At 43.7% G+C, this 16,057-nt stretch overlaps 1 protein-coding gene across 1 annotated transcript; it reads left to right on the top strand.

Moving 5' to 3' along the window:
- Positions 1 to 292: 292 nt before the first annotated feature.
- Positions 293 to 7,364, top strand: LOC145341563 (extracellular calcium-sensing receptor-like). Its single transcript, XM_080186540.1, has 6 exons — positions 293 to 411; positions 1,319 to 1,610; positions 2,874 to 3,710; positions 4,168 to 4,395; positions 6,235 to 6,358; positions 6,451 to 7,364. Exons 2-6 carry the CDS (start codon positions 1,353 to 1,355, stop codon positions 7,362 to 7,364), a joined length of 2,361 nt encoding a protein of 786 aa, XP_080042666.1. The 5' UTR covers positions 293 to 411; positions 1,319 to 1,352.
- Positions 7,365 to 16,057: the final 8,693 nt, after the last annotated feature.

Genomic DNA, 16,057 nt, shown 5'->3' with positions numbered 1-16,057 from the left:
GAATATTTAATATCTTTCTCCATTTTCCTTCAGGTGGAGTTTTCTTCTGGGAATTTTCACGGAGCAACCCAATATTGCCGTATTTAATGTCGATTTACGTTAGTCTTACCCAAGTACGGGCTATATATATTGCAACACATCAATCCGTTTCAGTTGCCCACATCTTAGCTCGGTGTCCTACTCTGCAAGGAGTAACATGCACCACCCTTTAACATGGGGGGTACTTCTATCCGTGGTTGCTTCGCTGTGGGGAAATGATGAAAAGGCCTGTAAATATTGGGGAACATTTGATTTGCCTGGCGTGTTTAAGGATGGGGATTTTGTCTTAGGCGGATTATTTAGTGTTCACTCCAATGTGGAAAATCAGGAACTTTCCTTCCAGACACAACCCAATGCAGTAAAATGCAAAAGGTGAGTTGTTGAATTGGTGAGTTTCTGTCAAACTTTGCATTGTGATTAATGAAGAAAGTTATTTTATTGATGGTTCTATTTATTTCATACCGCATTGCACTATTGACTAGGGTGACAAACACAGGGAGTATAATTGGTGGCAAAATATTTTTTATATAATGTTGGTTATTGAATATTTCTATTAAATAAATGATTACTTTTTGTATTGAAAACGTATCAAATTAATAACAGAAGAAGAGTTGTAATGCATCAGTAATCTGCTATCGACCAGACAAACATCATGCCCAGGAGTCGCAGTTACACTCTCATTTTTCTTTGACGAGTTTATGTTCGGCATTTGGATTTGAGATTATTCCGAAAACAAATCCTATTCTTCAGCTGGCGTCAGTAGGAGCTCGATTCCGAGAATGATAACTTATAGACGATTTCAAAAGATGTGTGCACCATAATTTGCATGTTTTCTCTAAACAGAGGTATCTAATCTCCAATCTGTTAAATGATTCATTTTCGTATTGCGCTTCTAAGTAGCTGACCAACAAGTCAGCAATTCATCTTTCTTCCCAAATTTATTCTTGTTGGTGCGCGGGCTCCAGTTACAATCATTTGTTGCCCGTCCCCAGTTGCTCTCGAACCGGGCGGCTGTATTGAGTTAAGTTACAGATTTTATTTATTACCAGGGTGGTATTTGAACCCATGTCCCCCCAAAGAATGAGTCACTGTATCCCAAAGTGACGCATCTGTCCATGAAAGCAACACTACAGATGCTAAGTGATACAGTGATATTAACATTACGCCACCATCTTCCCACCTTGACGCTATTCTCCGTTACAACTGAAGAATATTTTGTTCAGCAAATATTTGCGTCTTTTTGTGTACTCAACGCACCAATCTGTGTTGTGCTCCGCAGCTTTGACTTCAGAGAGTTTCGATTTGTGCTGTCGATGATATTCGCTATAGAAGAAATAAATAACGATTCGTCGTTACTTCCAAATATTACACTGGGCTACAAGATTTATGATTCATGTGCCATGACGCATCTGTCCATGAAAGCAACACTACAGATGCTAAACACAGCAGAAGAAGTCCCTTCAGAGCCCCACTGTAAAACATCTTCGGCGGTTTCTGCAATTATTGCGGATTCTGGATCTTCGCAATCCGTGGCAATAGCAAGTTCCATTAGTCCTTTTGGAATTCCAGTGGTAAGTTCGACAATAGAAGAGTTACTAGTATCATTTTTAAAATTCTAAGACAAAATTCGTGAGCGATGTGTTCGACATTATACCATAGTTTCAGGAACAGACGCACGTTGCTTACTAAAACACCAGGTACAACACAACCCACAATCTATGGCGGTCCTACAAGGTTGAGAAAGTAATTTTGTGTAAGTAGTGCTACATCAAGTGTGTTTGATATGTTACCACATAAGAGTGGGTCAAAATTCAATTGCTGGGGCAGGGGTTTAAATTCAATTATTTTGATGAAATTATCAAACGGTTTCATGTGGTACACACGAAAGATGGCACAACTTGTCGGGAGACCATAACTAGGGTCACAACGAGAGAAAAGTCAGTAATAAATCCAACAGGGAATTCAAGAAAATCTACCTGACTCAATGAGTGGTTGGATTGCGGAAGTCGCTGCCACAAAGAATAGTTGAGGCGATTAGCTTGAATGCATTTCAGGCGAATCCAGCTAAGAGTGTGAAGAAGAAAGGAATCGGAAGGTATGCTGATGTTCTTGAATGATGATGGGTGGGAGAGATTCCTGTGAAATACAAACACTAACCTGTGGAATCCAGTGCCTTGTTTTCCCACTGCAATCTCTATCAAGCTTCCTTTCCGCCTCGCGACTGCCCTCTCCTGGTGATTTTCAATTTGCGCCATCTCCTCTGGGCTTGCTGTCTTCTTAACCCCACCATGCCCAGTATCTGTCCCTCGTGCACTCCTCCCTGAATGTGGACCCCACACCCACACAACGAAAGTAGACAATTTTCATTCAGACTCTCCTGTTAGAATCGGTGGATCTCCGCATTACCGGAAACACAGGAACAAGGGAATTAGGAGCAGAAGTAGGCAATTTCAGCCCTTTGAGCCTGCTCTGTCAATCAGATCATGGCTGATCTCTCCGTGGCCTCAAATCCACCTCCCCACCTGTTCCCCATATCTACTTATCCCTTTTTAAAAAATAGAAATATTATCTATCACCTTCTTGAAACTATTCAACGATTCAGACCCCACCGCGCTTTGGAACAGCGAGTTCCACAAATTCCCCACCGTCTGCGAGAAGTAGTTCCCCTCGTCTCAGTGTTTTCCGAAATTCCTGCTCCCTCTCTTTCTATTCGTCTGAAATATATTAGCATGGTTGTGCTAAATGGAATATATTGTAACAAACCAAGGGAGAGTAATATCCAACGAAAGGATATTTTACTCCATTGTAACTCACTTTGATTATAATTTCCTCAGGTTAGCTACTTTTCCACGTGTGCCTGTCTCAGCAATAAAGTGGAATATCCTTCCTTCTTACGAACAATTCCAAGCGATTATTTTCAAGCTAGAGCATTGGCCAAGTTGGTGAAACGATTTGGGTGGACTTGGATCGGGACAATTAGAAGCGACAACGATTATGGTAACTTTGGAATGCAAACTTTCACAGAGGCTGTGCAACAGTTAGGTGTTTGTATTGCATATTTTCGGTCTTTTCACAGAACATACCCGAGGGAGAAATTGCTTGAAACTGTCGAGGTTATGAAGCAATTTAGTACCAAAGTTATCGTGGCATTTCTTTCACAACCGGATATGGTCATTCTTCTGAGGGAAGTTGCAAGACAAAACATCAGCGGCATTCAATGGGTCGGAAGCGAAGCCTGGATTTCCACTTCGCTGGTCACTCCCCAAGAAAACAGACAATTCCTAACCGGAGCAATAGGGGTTGCAATCCGTAAAGGAAAAGTGCCAGGCTTAAAAGAGTTTCTACTTGACGTCCATCCTTCAGCTTATCCGGGAAACATTTTGATGAAAGAATTTTGGGAAACGAGCTTTGACTGTATTCTGGAACAGACGGAAAACAAAACCAAAGGATTGAAGTCCTCCTCACAGATAAGTGAATGCAAAGGGACAGAACGTCTGAAGGAATTAAGCAATGCGTACACTGAAGTATCACAGTTCAGGATTAGCTATAACGTGTACAAAGCAGTCTATGCTGTTGCCCAAGCTCTTCACAATATGTTCGCCTGTGAGCGCGGTCAAGGTCCATTTGTGAACAAAAGTTGTGCAATGATTTCGGCCTTCGAACCATGGCAGGTAAACGACCCTCTGATTTCAGCCTCTCTGCCGTTTGGCCATTCACACCTTTTACTCTTTCTATGGACTACCATTAGCAGCCCTTTCCTCTTATTTTTGTGGCTATGACTCATCGTTCATTCCCTCACCCTACAGATTAAACATCTCCCATTTTCTGTGCCGTTTAGTTTTGGTAAAGAGTCACCTGGACTCAAAATGTCAGCTCTTTTCTCTCCTTACAAATGCTATCAGGCCTGCTGAGATTTTCCAGCATTTTCTCTTTTTTTTCAGATTTCAGTATCCGTAATAATTTGCTTTTAAACAAAATGCATTGCTCTTTGGATCGAAAACTCATTCAAGCTAAGTTTATAAGAACTGTTGGGCCAGTCTGAAGCTATGTTCATAGCATTTAAATAATTCTAAAGTATCCAGTTAAGCTTTATTTCCCACTGCTTATTTGTTGTATTTCTCTCTGCAGCTCCTTCATTACATAAAAACAGTGGATTTCACAACCAAGACTGGTGAGAGAGTGCATTTCGATGAAAACGGAGATCCAGTCCCAACATATGACATTGTGAATTGGCAGCCCAATGACTCTGGCGGTGCTGATGTTTTGACTGTCGGAAGGTACGATGGGTCTGCCCCTCCGGGAAAAGAATTAACATTAAAGGAAGAGTTGATTGTTTGGAGTGGTGTCACGAGTGAGGTAAGATCACAGCTGTAGTTGGGCACAAATTCGGAGGAGATGGCACTGCCAAAAAAAAGTAACCAAGTTGAGTCAAACCTGTATTTGCCTTCTACACCCTCCCCATCCTCTCACCCCCGGAAAAAATTGCTTCACCTCGGAAAATTTACATGACAAAATATTTCAACTTGAATTTACAGAAATTGCAGTAAAATTCGACTAGTTTCCAATAATTTGTTCCACTCCTGGGAGCTTCTGTATCGTGTAATTCTCTTGACAATCACAATATTGATTCCATGACAGGCATACAGCCCGAGGGGAAAGATTTATACTGAAAACTAAAGTGCAATAAAATTCAACTTTACTTGATACACTATTTTCCTTACTGAAAATTCTCATTATAATTCCAATACTATTGATGGTAGAAGTATAGAATCATAGAAGAGTTACAGTACAGAAGGAGACCATTTGGACCATTTTGTCCATGCCAGCCCGAGGGCACCAAGGTACCCTTTTTAATCAGGACTATCTCCCTGCACCCAGTGCATAGCCCTAGAGCTGATCCACCTAAAGCGCTGATCCAGGTGTGTTAAAAAACATTTCAGGGTCTCTGTCTCCACCGCCAATTCAGGCAATGAATTCCAGACACACACCATTCTTTGCATAAAAAAAGTTCTTCCTCATGTCCGCTCCACACCTACTGCCACTTATCATGAATCTATGCTCCCTGGTTTCAGAATTCTCCACCAAGAGAAACAATTTCATCCTGTCCAGTCCATCTCTTCCCATCAGAATTTTGAATATCTCTATCAAGTTACCCCGATTTTGTTCCAAGGAAAATAACCCCAACCTATCGGATCCCTCCTCATAGCCACGCTATTCTGGTCCTGACAACATTCTTGTAAACCTCTTCTGCATTCTGTCCAGAGCAAGTATGTCCTTCTTGTAATGTGGTGACCAAAACTGCACACAATGCTGCAGTTGTGGCCTTACCAGTGCTTTATACATTTCCAACATTATATCACACGAATGATCCCAGGAATGAAGGGTTTGTCCAATGAGGAGCGGTTGAAGAATCTGGGTCTATACTCAATGGAGTTTAGAAGGATGAGGGGGGATCAAATTGAAACTTACAGAGGCCTGGATAGAGTGGACATGGATAGGATGTTTCCACTATTGGGAGAGATTAGAACTGGAGGGCTGGTTCTCTAAGGTGTGGCTTAGAATGATGGGACGCTCCTTTAAAACTGAGATGAAGAGAAATTTCTTTCCCCAAAGGATGGGGAATCTGTGGAACGCATTGCCACAGAAGGTGGTGGAAGCCAGGCCACTGATAGTCTTTAAGACAGAGATAGATAGGTTCTTGATCAATAAGGGGATCAAGCAAACCAGAGAGAAGGCAAGAGAATGGGCGTGAGATTCATGTAAACCATGATTGAATGGCGGAGCGGACACGATGAGCTGAATGGCATAACTCTGCTCCTACATCTTATGGTCTTCTGGTCTATCCTCACTCTTATATTCTTTACCTCTGCGAATGAAGGAGAGCATTCCATATGCCTTCTTTACAACACTGCCTTTAGGGAGCTGCCTACTTGTTCGTCCAGATCTCTCATTGCAGGTACCCTTCACTTCTCTGCGTTAAAATTCATCTGCTGCTTATTCGTAAAGCACGTCCAATATCAAGCATACAAGTTCCCTTTTTTGCGACAAATTTACTTTATTCATAAAATCTCAAAGAACATTACAAAACATTTCAAACTGGCCACAACAGAACGTGCGCTGATATTCTATGTTTCTATATAGATCATGTTGCTCGCTGAGATACCTCAGACCGCTTTCATTTTGCTTTGGGCACAGATTCCGCGTGCAGTTTGCTCCGAAAACTGTCTCCCCGGAACGAGGAAAGCAGCAAGAAAGCACCAGCCTCTATGTTGTTTTGACTGCATTCCGTGTGGCGACGGAGAAATCAGCAACACTACAGGTGTGTACAAGTTTATCCGCTGCAAATCCTTTTCCAAAGGTTCGGTCCCAAGATAAATTGTTGTCTTTTCTCCTCCCTTTGCTTCACCTTAGATTCGATACACTGCATCAAATGTCCCCCCGAATATTGGACTGGTCCGAGTCGAGATCAGTGTATCCCGAAACAAATTGAATACCTCGGCTTTACAGGTACAACAGGAGTTGTATTGATGGCGCTCACAATAGTTGGAGCATTCCTCACAATGGGTGTAGCCGTTCTCTTCTTTGTTTACAAACGCACTCCTATTGTTAAAGCTAACAACTCTGAGCTCAGTTTTTTCCTGCTCTTTGCACTCACGTTGTGTTTCCTTTGCTCGTTTACTTTCATTGGTGAGCCAACATTTTGGTCATGTATTTTACGCCACGTGACTTTCGGCATTAGTTTTGTACTTTGCATCTCCTGTGTTTTGGCGAAAACCATTGTTGTGGTCATGGCCTTTAAGGCCACGGTTCCGAACAGAAATAGGATGAAATATTTTGGTCCTACCCAACAGAGACTGACCGTTTGTGCACTTACACTGGTGCAATGTTTCATATGCACAATGTGGCTAGCTACATCGCCACCTTTGCCACGGAAAAACACCAATTATTTTAAGGATAAAATCCTTCTGGAATGCGATGTGGGATCGGCAACAGCCTTCTATTGTGTGCTAGGCTATATTGGCTGTCTCTCCTGTGTGTGTTTTATTGTTGCGTTCCTAGCTCGAAAACTGCCCGATAACTTCAACGAGGGCAAATTCATAACCTTTAGTATGCTGATATTTTGCGCAGTGTGGATAACATTCATCCCAGCTTACACAAGTTCGCCCGGAAAATATACCGTAGCCGTCGAGGTGTTCGCTATTTTGGCATCTAGCTTTGGTCTTCTTGTGTGCATTTTCGCACCTAAATGTTACATTATTTTACTAAGGCCAGAAAATAATACAAAGGAACACATGATGGGCAAAGTGAGTTCCAAGAAGTTGTGAGAACTATTCGACTTTAGTTTAACGCCGATACAATTTGCTATTAAATAAATTGGTTTTAGTACATTTCACAGGACATATATACTTTGTTCAAAGCAAGTCTTTATATCTGATATTGATGTGTAGTTGATTGCGTTATAAAATGTTCACTGTACTATAAAAATGTTTTCAAAAATCTCCAAGCAATAAAATGTTAAATTAACATAAATCCATCCAATTTCATTCACGAAATTACCATTAAGCTTGAGAAATAAAGTAACACTTTGCGCAAGATTTCATGAACCAAGATTTTCTGTTATTAAAGAAAAGCGACAAAAGCAAAGTACAATTCACGAATTTTCACTATTTCCAAGAAAATATCATGACGCCACAAGCCACAAAAATACTTCTAATAATTTTTTGAACAATCACTTTTCACGTTGTACGAATTTGGAAATGACTTTTACTTCCGGAGCAGAAGACTGTGGATTCAGCAGGCAGGCACAGTGGTTAGCACTGCGGCCTCATAGCTCCAGCGACCCGGGTTCAATTCCCGGGTTGGGTCACTGTCTGTGTGGAGTTTGCATGTTTTCCCCGTATCTGCGTGGATTTCCTCCGGGTGCTCCGGTTTCCTCCCACAGTCCAAAGAAGTGCGGGTTAGGTGCATTGGCGTTGCTAAATTGCCCCTTAATGCCCCGGGATGCGTAGGTTAGCGGAGTTAAAATGTAGGGGTGCGGGGATCGGGCCGGGGTGGGATTGTTGTAGGTGAAGACTCGATGGGCCGAATGGCCTCCTTCTACACTGTGGGGATTCGATGGAAATTCAGAAGACTCACTTCACAGATTTAAGCGCATTGTCTCATTCCACAGCCTAATGCAACACTTACGGACTGCATCACTTAAAAACCTTGCTGAGACCCCGACAATTATCTGCCAAAGTTCTCTCATTTTGGGAAATGAATGCCACTCACTACTTTAGGGAGTAGAGAGGGAAAGCAGCGAATTATAGACCTGTTAGCATGATATCTGTTATCCGTGAGCCACTACAGTCTATCATTAAGAATAGTGACCTTGGAAATTTTCGGCTGAACCAGGAGAGTTTCGATCGATTTGTAAAGGGCGGGTCATGGATAACAAAGTTGGATAATATGACGAAGAGGTGACTAAAGTATTTGACGGTGGGATGTCTGTGGATGGCATTGATAGGGACTCCCAAAAGGCACTTGATAAAGTCTCTCGGAAGACGCTGTTGAATAAAACTGCAACTCATTGAATTGCAGGCAAGTTATTTACCTGGTTACGGAATTGGTTGGGCAACAAGCGACAGACTAGTGGAGTGCCCCAGGGGTCGGTGCTGGGGCCTCAGCTTTTTACCATTTATATAGATGATCTGGAGGAGGGAACCGAGTGTAGGGTGTCGAAATTTGCTGATGACACCAAGATTGGGGGAACGGCAAATTGTGCGGAGGGTGTGGAGAGTCTGCAGAAGGATCTAGATAGGCTGGGCGAATGGGCCAGGAAATGGCAAATGGAGTTTAATGTTGGCAGGTGTGAGGTGGTCCACTTTGGTAGGAAGAATGGTAGGAAGGACTATTACTTACGTGGCGAAAAACTGCAGCAGGCGACGGTGCAGAGGGACCTCGGGGTCCTTGTGCATGAGTCGCAAAAACCCAGCTTGCAGGTGCAGCAGGTGGTCAGGAAGGCGAATGGGATGCTGGCCTTCATAGCGAGGGGGATTGAATATAAAAGTAGGGAGGTCTTGCTGCAGCTGTATAGGGCATTGGTGAGGCCGCAGCTGGAGGACTGTATGCAGTTTTGGGTGCCGCCCCTGTGCAAAGATATTTTGGCCTTGGAGGGAGTGCAGAGGAGGTTTACTAGGCTGATACTGGAGTTGAGGGGGTTGAGCTATGAGGAGAGGCTGAATAAACTGGGCTTGTACTCGTTAGAGTTTAGAAGAATGAGGGGAGATCTCATTGAGACGTATAAGATAATGAATGGGATGGATAGGATAGAGGTGGAGAGACTCTTCCCGCTCAAAAAAGACAGTAGGACGAGGGGGCACAGCCTCAAGATAAAAGGGGGGCGGTTTAGAACGGAGTTGAGGAGGAACTTCTTCACTCAAAGGGTGGTGAATCTCTGGAATTCTCTGCCCGTTGAAGTGGTGGAGGCTGCCTCGCTAAATATTTTTAAGACGCGGGTTGATGGGTTTTTGATAAGAGAGGGGATTAAGGGTTATGGGGAGAGGGCGGGAAAGTGGAACTGAGCAGCGACAGATCAGCCATGATCTTATTGAATGGCGGGGCGGGCTCGAGGGGTTAGATGGCCTACTCCTGCTCCTATTTCTTATGTTCTTATGTTCTTATGAGAGTAGCAGTAATGGGAAAGTCACCGAATTGGCAGAAGGATCTGGGGCTCCCATTATTCACTGCTGCTAATAACTTTAGCTGAGGAAATAAGAAGCACCATATCCACAGTTGCGGATTATGCAAAGATAGGCAGCATTGTCAGCAATCTTGACGGAAGTACAAAGTTACAAAGAAATATTAGTGAGTGGGCGAAACTGGCAAAAGGAAGCAATGCAAGATCACCTATTTTGGATCTACAATGGCACTTTTTAAATCGTGAAAAGCTAGAAGCAGTGGTGATCTTAGGGTCTTAAGGGTTTTATTTACATTAGCGTGTCTTTAGCAGGTACCAAAAATATTCAGAAATGTCAACAGAATGTTGATCGTTTTATGTGGTGGAATGAATGTAAGCTGAGAGAAGTGATGTGGTAGTTATACAAAACCCTGGTTAGACCTCACCTGGTGTAATGTGAGCTGCAAGCATGGAAAAGATATATTGGCAATGGAGGGAGTGTAACATAGATTTACCAAAATTACAGCTGCATTCAAGAGTTATCTTTACAGGGTCACTAATTGGCCTCTTAATGGCCTCAATTAGCGGTGGGGTGGGAAGGTGATCTTGGGAAACCATGATTTCCGCCCAGAATTTAATTGTGGAAGGGATGAGAAGGTGGCGGAGTTCAGGTAAGCAGGATTCCGCCTAATTAAATGCTCTTCCATCTCCAAGCAGGGCAACAAATACAACAGATGATTCCACCCTTTAATTGCACTAGTAGTGCGTACTTTAGAGACTCATCGAATCACTGCTGGTATTCAACCAGTGGAGGGAGGAGAATTCATCATGGAGGGAGCTTATAATCAAAACAATCCTTGCTGTGTTTGCTTGTGAGCTCCCAGGATGTGAGTGTGGGCATGGGTGGGGCGGGCATTGTAAGCACCAGGGCCTGAAGAAGGGAATCAGCATTGGGAGGTAGGGGGTAAGGTGGTGGCAGTCGAGAGCCAACTCTCCGGCTTTATGTCATTTCCCACCCACCCCACTCGCCTGTCCCAGCCCCCAATCTATGACCCCCATTTTGCTTTCTCTTACCTGGCTCTGTCCATCACCTTGGGCCTCTCTCTGGTGCATTGTTGTCAGTTCATATCGAACAATGATGCCTTTATGACTGTCAGTTTGGGTTTCATTTTAGATTGTGCCTGCATTGTAATTGAAGGGTTTACGACGTGCAAAACAAACAGGGGTTAGTGAAAGACCAGGCTGTTGCTCAGCATCAGGGACTCAAATTTGGAACCAAGTATTTGAGAAGAAGCTGCCAGCACAGAGGCAGGACAATGGGGTAAGGGACAGAAAACAAATTCCAGAATCTAAAGATATTGTTTGAGAAATCAGGGCATTAAAAGAGAAGACCCTGGAAGACTGAAGTCAAAAGAAGGATGCTGGGGCGGGGGTGGGGGGTGGGGGGGGTCGGCGGCAGCGGTGGGGAGGTGGGGATCTTATTAAACTTACAGGATACTGCGAAGCCTGGATGGGCTGGATGTGGAGAGGATGTTTCCACCAGTAGGAAAAGCTAGAACCAGAGGACATAATCTCATGCGAAAGGGCTAGTCCTTTAAAACAGAGAGGAGGAGGAACTTCTTCAGCCAGAGAGTGGTGAATCTGTGGAACTCTTTGCCGCAGAAGCCTGTGAAGGCCGGGTAATTGAGTGTCTTTAAGACAGAGGTAGATAGGTTCCTGATTAATAAGGGCATCAGGGGTTATGGGGGCCAGACAGGAGAATGGAGATGAGAAAAATATCAGCCATTATCGAATGGCGGAGCAGGCTCAATGGGCCAAGTGGTCTAATTCTGCTCCTATGTATTATGGTCTGAAAAGGAAAAAGAACTGGAATTTGAATAAGGTACTGTTCACTCAAGTTAAGAAAGGGGAGAGAACGGTTCTGAGCTAAAAATGGAGCTGAAAGGTGCAAACCTGGTGAAGTTGGCAGATGAGAAGCCAGCGAGCTGGAGTAATCCTAAGATTAGTGACACCTTAATACAACCTGTGAAGCAACAGTGTTCTGTGGGCATAGCTGAGTATCTACAACGAGTGCATGAATCACAAAAATTGGTTTGCAGGTGCAGCAGGTAATTAAGAAGGCAAACGGAATTTTGTCCTTCATTGCTACAGGGATGGAATTTAAAAAAAACAGCGAGGTTACGTTGCAGCTGTATAAGGTGCTAATGTGGCTACACCTGCAGTACTGCGTACAATTTTGGTCTCCTTACTTGAGGAAGGACATACTGGCACTGGAGAGGGAACAGAGGAGATTCATTAAATTGATTCTGGAGTTCAGAGGGTTGGCTTATGAGGAAAGACTGAGTAGACTGGGGCTATACTCATTGGAATTCAGAAGAATGAGGGGAGACCTTATAGAAACATATAAAATTGTGAAGGGAGTAGGTAAGATAGAAGCAGGAAAGTTATTTCTACTGACAAGTGAAACTAGAATGAAGGTGCATGGCCTCAAAATAAGGGGGAGCAGCTTTAGCGTTGAGTTGAGGAAGAACTTTTTCACCCAAAGGTTGTAAACCTGTGAATTTCCTTGCCCAGTGAAGCAGTTGAGGCAACTCATTAGATGTTTTTAAGGTAAAGATAGATAAATATTTGAACAGTAAATGAATTACGGGTTATGGTGAGTGGGTGGGTAAGTGGAGCTGACTCCACAAAAAGATCAGCCATGAGCTTATTGAATGGTAGAGCGGGCTCCAGGGGTCAGATGGCCTAGTTCTTATCCTAGTTCCTAGTTCTTATGTTCTTATCTGAGAGATTTTTTGGAAGCTTGAATGCATTTGGCAAAACAAGGGACAGTAATCTGAAAGGAGAAATTAATATCCTGGAAGTGGATTCTTGGCAAAGGCATTTGAGAGAAAGTGTGTGAGAAGACACACACAATTCGGTTACGTTCACCTTAGTGATGGAAAGGGATAGACATGAACCTCAGGTCAGTAGTTTTAGCTGGGGGAAGGGTAATTATGAGGCTATTAGGAGAGAATTAGGAAGCATAGGTTGGACTAGGAGACTACAGGGTCTCGGAACGTCCGAAAGTGGAGCTTTTTCAAGGAGCAGCTACTGCGAGTCCTTGATATGTATGTATGTATGTCCCTGTCAGGCAAGGAGGAATTGGTCGAGCTAGGGAACCGTGGTGCACTAGGAAAGTTGATTCACTGGTTAAAAAGAAAAAGGAGGCTTATGTCTGGATGAGACTTGAGGGCTCAGGTAGTGCACTAGAAAGCTTTAGATTGGCTAGGAGGGAGTTAAAGAGTGAGTTAAGAAGGGCTAAAAGAGGACATGAGAAGACTTTGGCTTATAGGATCAAGGAGAATCCTAAGGCGTTCTATAGATATGTTAAGAACAGAAGGTTGGTTAGGGCAAGATTAGGGCCAGTTAGAGACAGCAGTGGGAATTTATGTGTGGAACCGGAAGAGATTGGAGAGGCATTGAACCAATATTTCTCTTCGGTGTTCACGCAGGGGGACATAAATGTAGCTGTGGAGAACACTGGGTTACAGGGTTGTAAGCTGGACAGTATTGCAGTTGATAAGGAGGATGTGCTAGATATTCTTGAGGGTTTGAAAATAGATAAGTCCCCTGGGCCGGACGGGATTTACCCTAGGATTCTCTGAGAGGCAAGAGAGGTGATTGCAGAGCCTCTGGCTCTGATCTTCAGGTCGTCGTTGGTCACCGGTATAGTGCCAGAAGATTGGAGGATAGCGAATGTTGTCCCATTGTTTAAGAAGGGGAACAGAGACTTCCCCAGGAATTATAGACCGGTGAGTCTTACTTCTGTTGTGGGCAAGGTTTTCGAAAAAATTATTAGGGATAGGATTTATAGTTATTTGGAGAGTAATGAATTGATTGGAGATAGTCAGCATGGTTTTCTGGAGGGTAGGTCGTGCCTTACTAACCTTATTGAGTTTTTTGAGAAAGTAACTAAAGAGGTGGATGGGTTAAGGCAGTTGACGTGGTATACATGGACTTTAGTAAGGCGTTTGATAAGGTTCACCATGGAAGGCTTCTGCAGAAAATGCAGGTGTATGGGATTGAGGGTGATTTAGGAAATTGGATCAGGAATTGGCTGGTGGATAGGAGACAGAGGGTGGTGGTTGATGGTAAGTATTCGTCATGGAGTTCAGTTACGAGTGGTGTGCCTCAGGGATCTGTTTGGGGCTACTGCTGTTTGTAACTTTTATGAATGATCTGGATGAGGGTATAGTTGGGTGGATTAGTAAATTTGCTGATGACACCAAAGTCGGAGGTGTGGTAGATAGTGAGGAAGGGTGTCTTAGTTTACAGGGAGACTTGGACAAGTTGCAGAGCTGGGCCGAGAGGTGGTGGATGGAGTTTAATGTGGAAAAGTGTGAGGTAATTCACTTTGGCAGGAATAACGGATGTGTAGAGTATAGGGCTAACGGTAGGACTCTGAATAGTGTGGATGAACAGAGGGATCTAGGTGTATGTGTACATGGATCCCTGAAAGTTGGGAATCAAGTAGATAGGGTTGTTAGGAAGGCATACGGTGTCTTGGCGTTTATTGGTAGGGGGATTTAATTTAGGATCCGCAGCGTCATGTTGCAACTGTACAAAACTCTGGTGCGGCCGCTCTTGGAGTATTGTGTGCAGTTCTGGTCCCCACATTATAGGAAGGATGTGGAGGCTTTGGACAGGGTGCAGAGGAGGTTTACCAGGATGTTGCCTGGTATGGACGGGAGGTCCTATGAGGAGAGACTGAGGGATTTGAGGTTGTTTTCGTTAGAAAGAAGGCGGCTACAAGGGGACCTTATTGAAACATACAAGATGATTAGAGGTTTAGATAGGGTGGACAGTGATAGCCTTTTTCCTCGGATGGAGAAAGCTAGCACGAGGGGGCATAGCTTTAAATTAAAGGGTGGTAGTTATAGGACGGATGTCAGGGGTAGGTTCTTTACCCAGAGGGTGGTGAGGGATTGGAATACCCTGCCTGCTGAAGTTGTAAATGCGCCTAGTTTGGGGGCGTTTAAGAGATCCGTGGATAGGTTTATGGATGGAAAGGGTTTGGTTTAGGTTAGAGGGTCATTGCTTTTTAACTGGTCGGCGCAACATCGTGGGCCGAAGGGCCTGTTCTGCGGTGTAATGTTCTATGTTCTATGTTCTAAGATTCTAGTGTGTGTTTTCTCGAGAGTGAAGTTTGGATACACACGTGTGGACGTTGGAGTTTCAGTGAGACCAGCTGGCTCACAGTATAGCAAGTGTTGGGAGGTTTGACGAGGAATCTGCAGAAGTTATGTTTGTTGCCATTTGCCACTTGGTTTCAGAGTGCGGTGTATTTGATCATAACAGAACTGTGGGTTTGCATGGACTGTGTACTTAGCGAGAATGTTACAGTGTATGGTATATTTTGTAACCTGTATTATCCTCAGAATCTGTGTACATTGTGAAGAGATAGGTGGGGAGAAAGCATATTGCATTCTCGTCAATGATTTTTACGTTTAATAAATGTTTTATTCTTTAGTTTGAAGCTGATTGACAGTCCCGTGACTGTTCACGCACTCTCTAAACAAAACATTAAAGCTATAGTCTATTGAGTCTAACTGTCCAGTAGTGACATTAGCTGAGATGGTAACAAAAGCAGATTCAATCACGTCTTCCAAAAGAGAATGAGATAATTATGTGAATAGAAATGATTTGAAGGACTATTGGGAAAAGGCGGGAATGTGGGAGAAACTGTGATTATCTTGTAGAAAACCGGTACAGACACTTCGGACCGATCAACCTCGCCTGCGCCTTGACCATTGATTGTGCATTTATTGACTTTCCTCAGACAGCTGAATTCTCCCACCTGAATGATATGTGATTATAGCCACCTAGAAATATTTGTTCCCTGGGTCAGGGTACTGGACAAGCAATATAATCGCCGTAAATACAAGTCTCAGGCAGGCCACTTCCGAATTTGAATTCAACAAACTCGTTAATGTCGGGCTCACTCGGGCTAAGCTTGTAAAATTTTGCCCGAGGACAACGGAGAACTCTCTATTCTGCGGGCAGCGCTCGCCCCGATTCCGGGGCGGGCGTGGCGGTAAAATTCCAATCAGCTGATTAACACCTATCACCCTGATCTGACACGACCCCGGTCTCAAGTAGGTTGGAACTCTTAAAGCTCTTTAAAAGAGTCTGGTATGATATAGAGTTGCAGAAGTAATTCCTGCTGAAATGCGCCTCAAAGGTCTAATATCTTCTGAGACAATTCGGCCCGGAATTCCAGGGGGCTGTTTTCCTTATCCTGAATTTGGGAAGTATTATCCCGCTTTTTTCTTAGTTAAATGCACGTTTACCACTGGATCTGCTCTGTGAGTGCGCCGA

The sequence above is a fragment of the Carcharhinus amblyrhynchos genome, chromosome 3 (assembly GCF_965287045.1).
Source record: "Carcharhinus amblyrhynchos chromosome 3, sCarAmb.v2.hapA, whole genome shotgun sequence".
In the NCBI taxonomy this organism is placed as follows: Eukaryota; Metazoa; Chordata; class Chondrichthyes; order Carcharhiniformes; family Carcharhinidae; genus Carcharhinus; species Carcharhinus amblyrhynchos.
Note: the sequence above shows the minus strand (reverse complement) of the source record. Positions and strands in the feature narration are given on the sequence as shown.

What these genes read in the sequence shown, in the direction of transcription:
- LOC145341563 (XM_080186540.1), top strand. Translation starts at nt 1,353, where the DNA reads ATGATATTCGCTATAGAAGAAATAAATAACGATTCGTCGTTACTTCCA. An exon ending in GGAGTGGTGTCACGAGTGAG is followed by an intron (nt 4,396 to 6,234) that starts GTAAGATCACAG and finishes CTTTGGGCACAG; the next exon opens with ATTCCGCGTGCAGTTTGCTC. An exon ending in AGAAATCAGCAACACTACAG is followed by an intron (nt 6,359 to 6,450) that starts GTGTGTACAAGT and finishes GCTTCACCTTAG; the next exon opens with ATTCGATACACTGCATCAAA.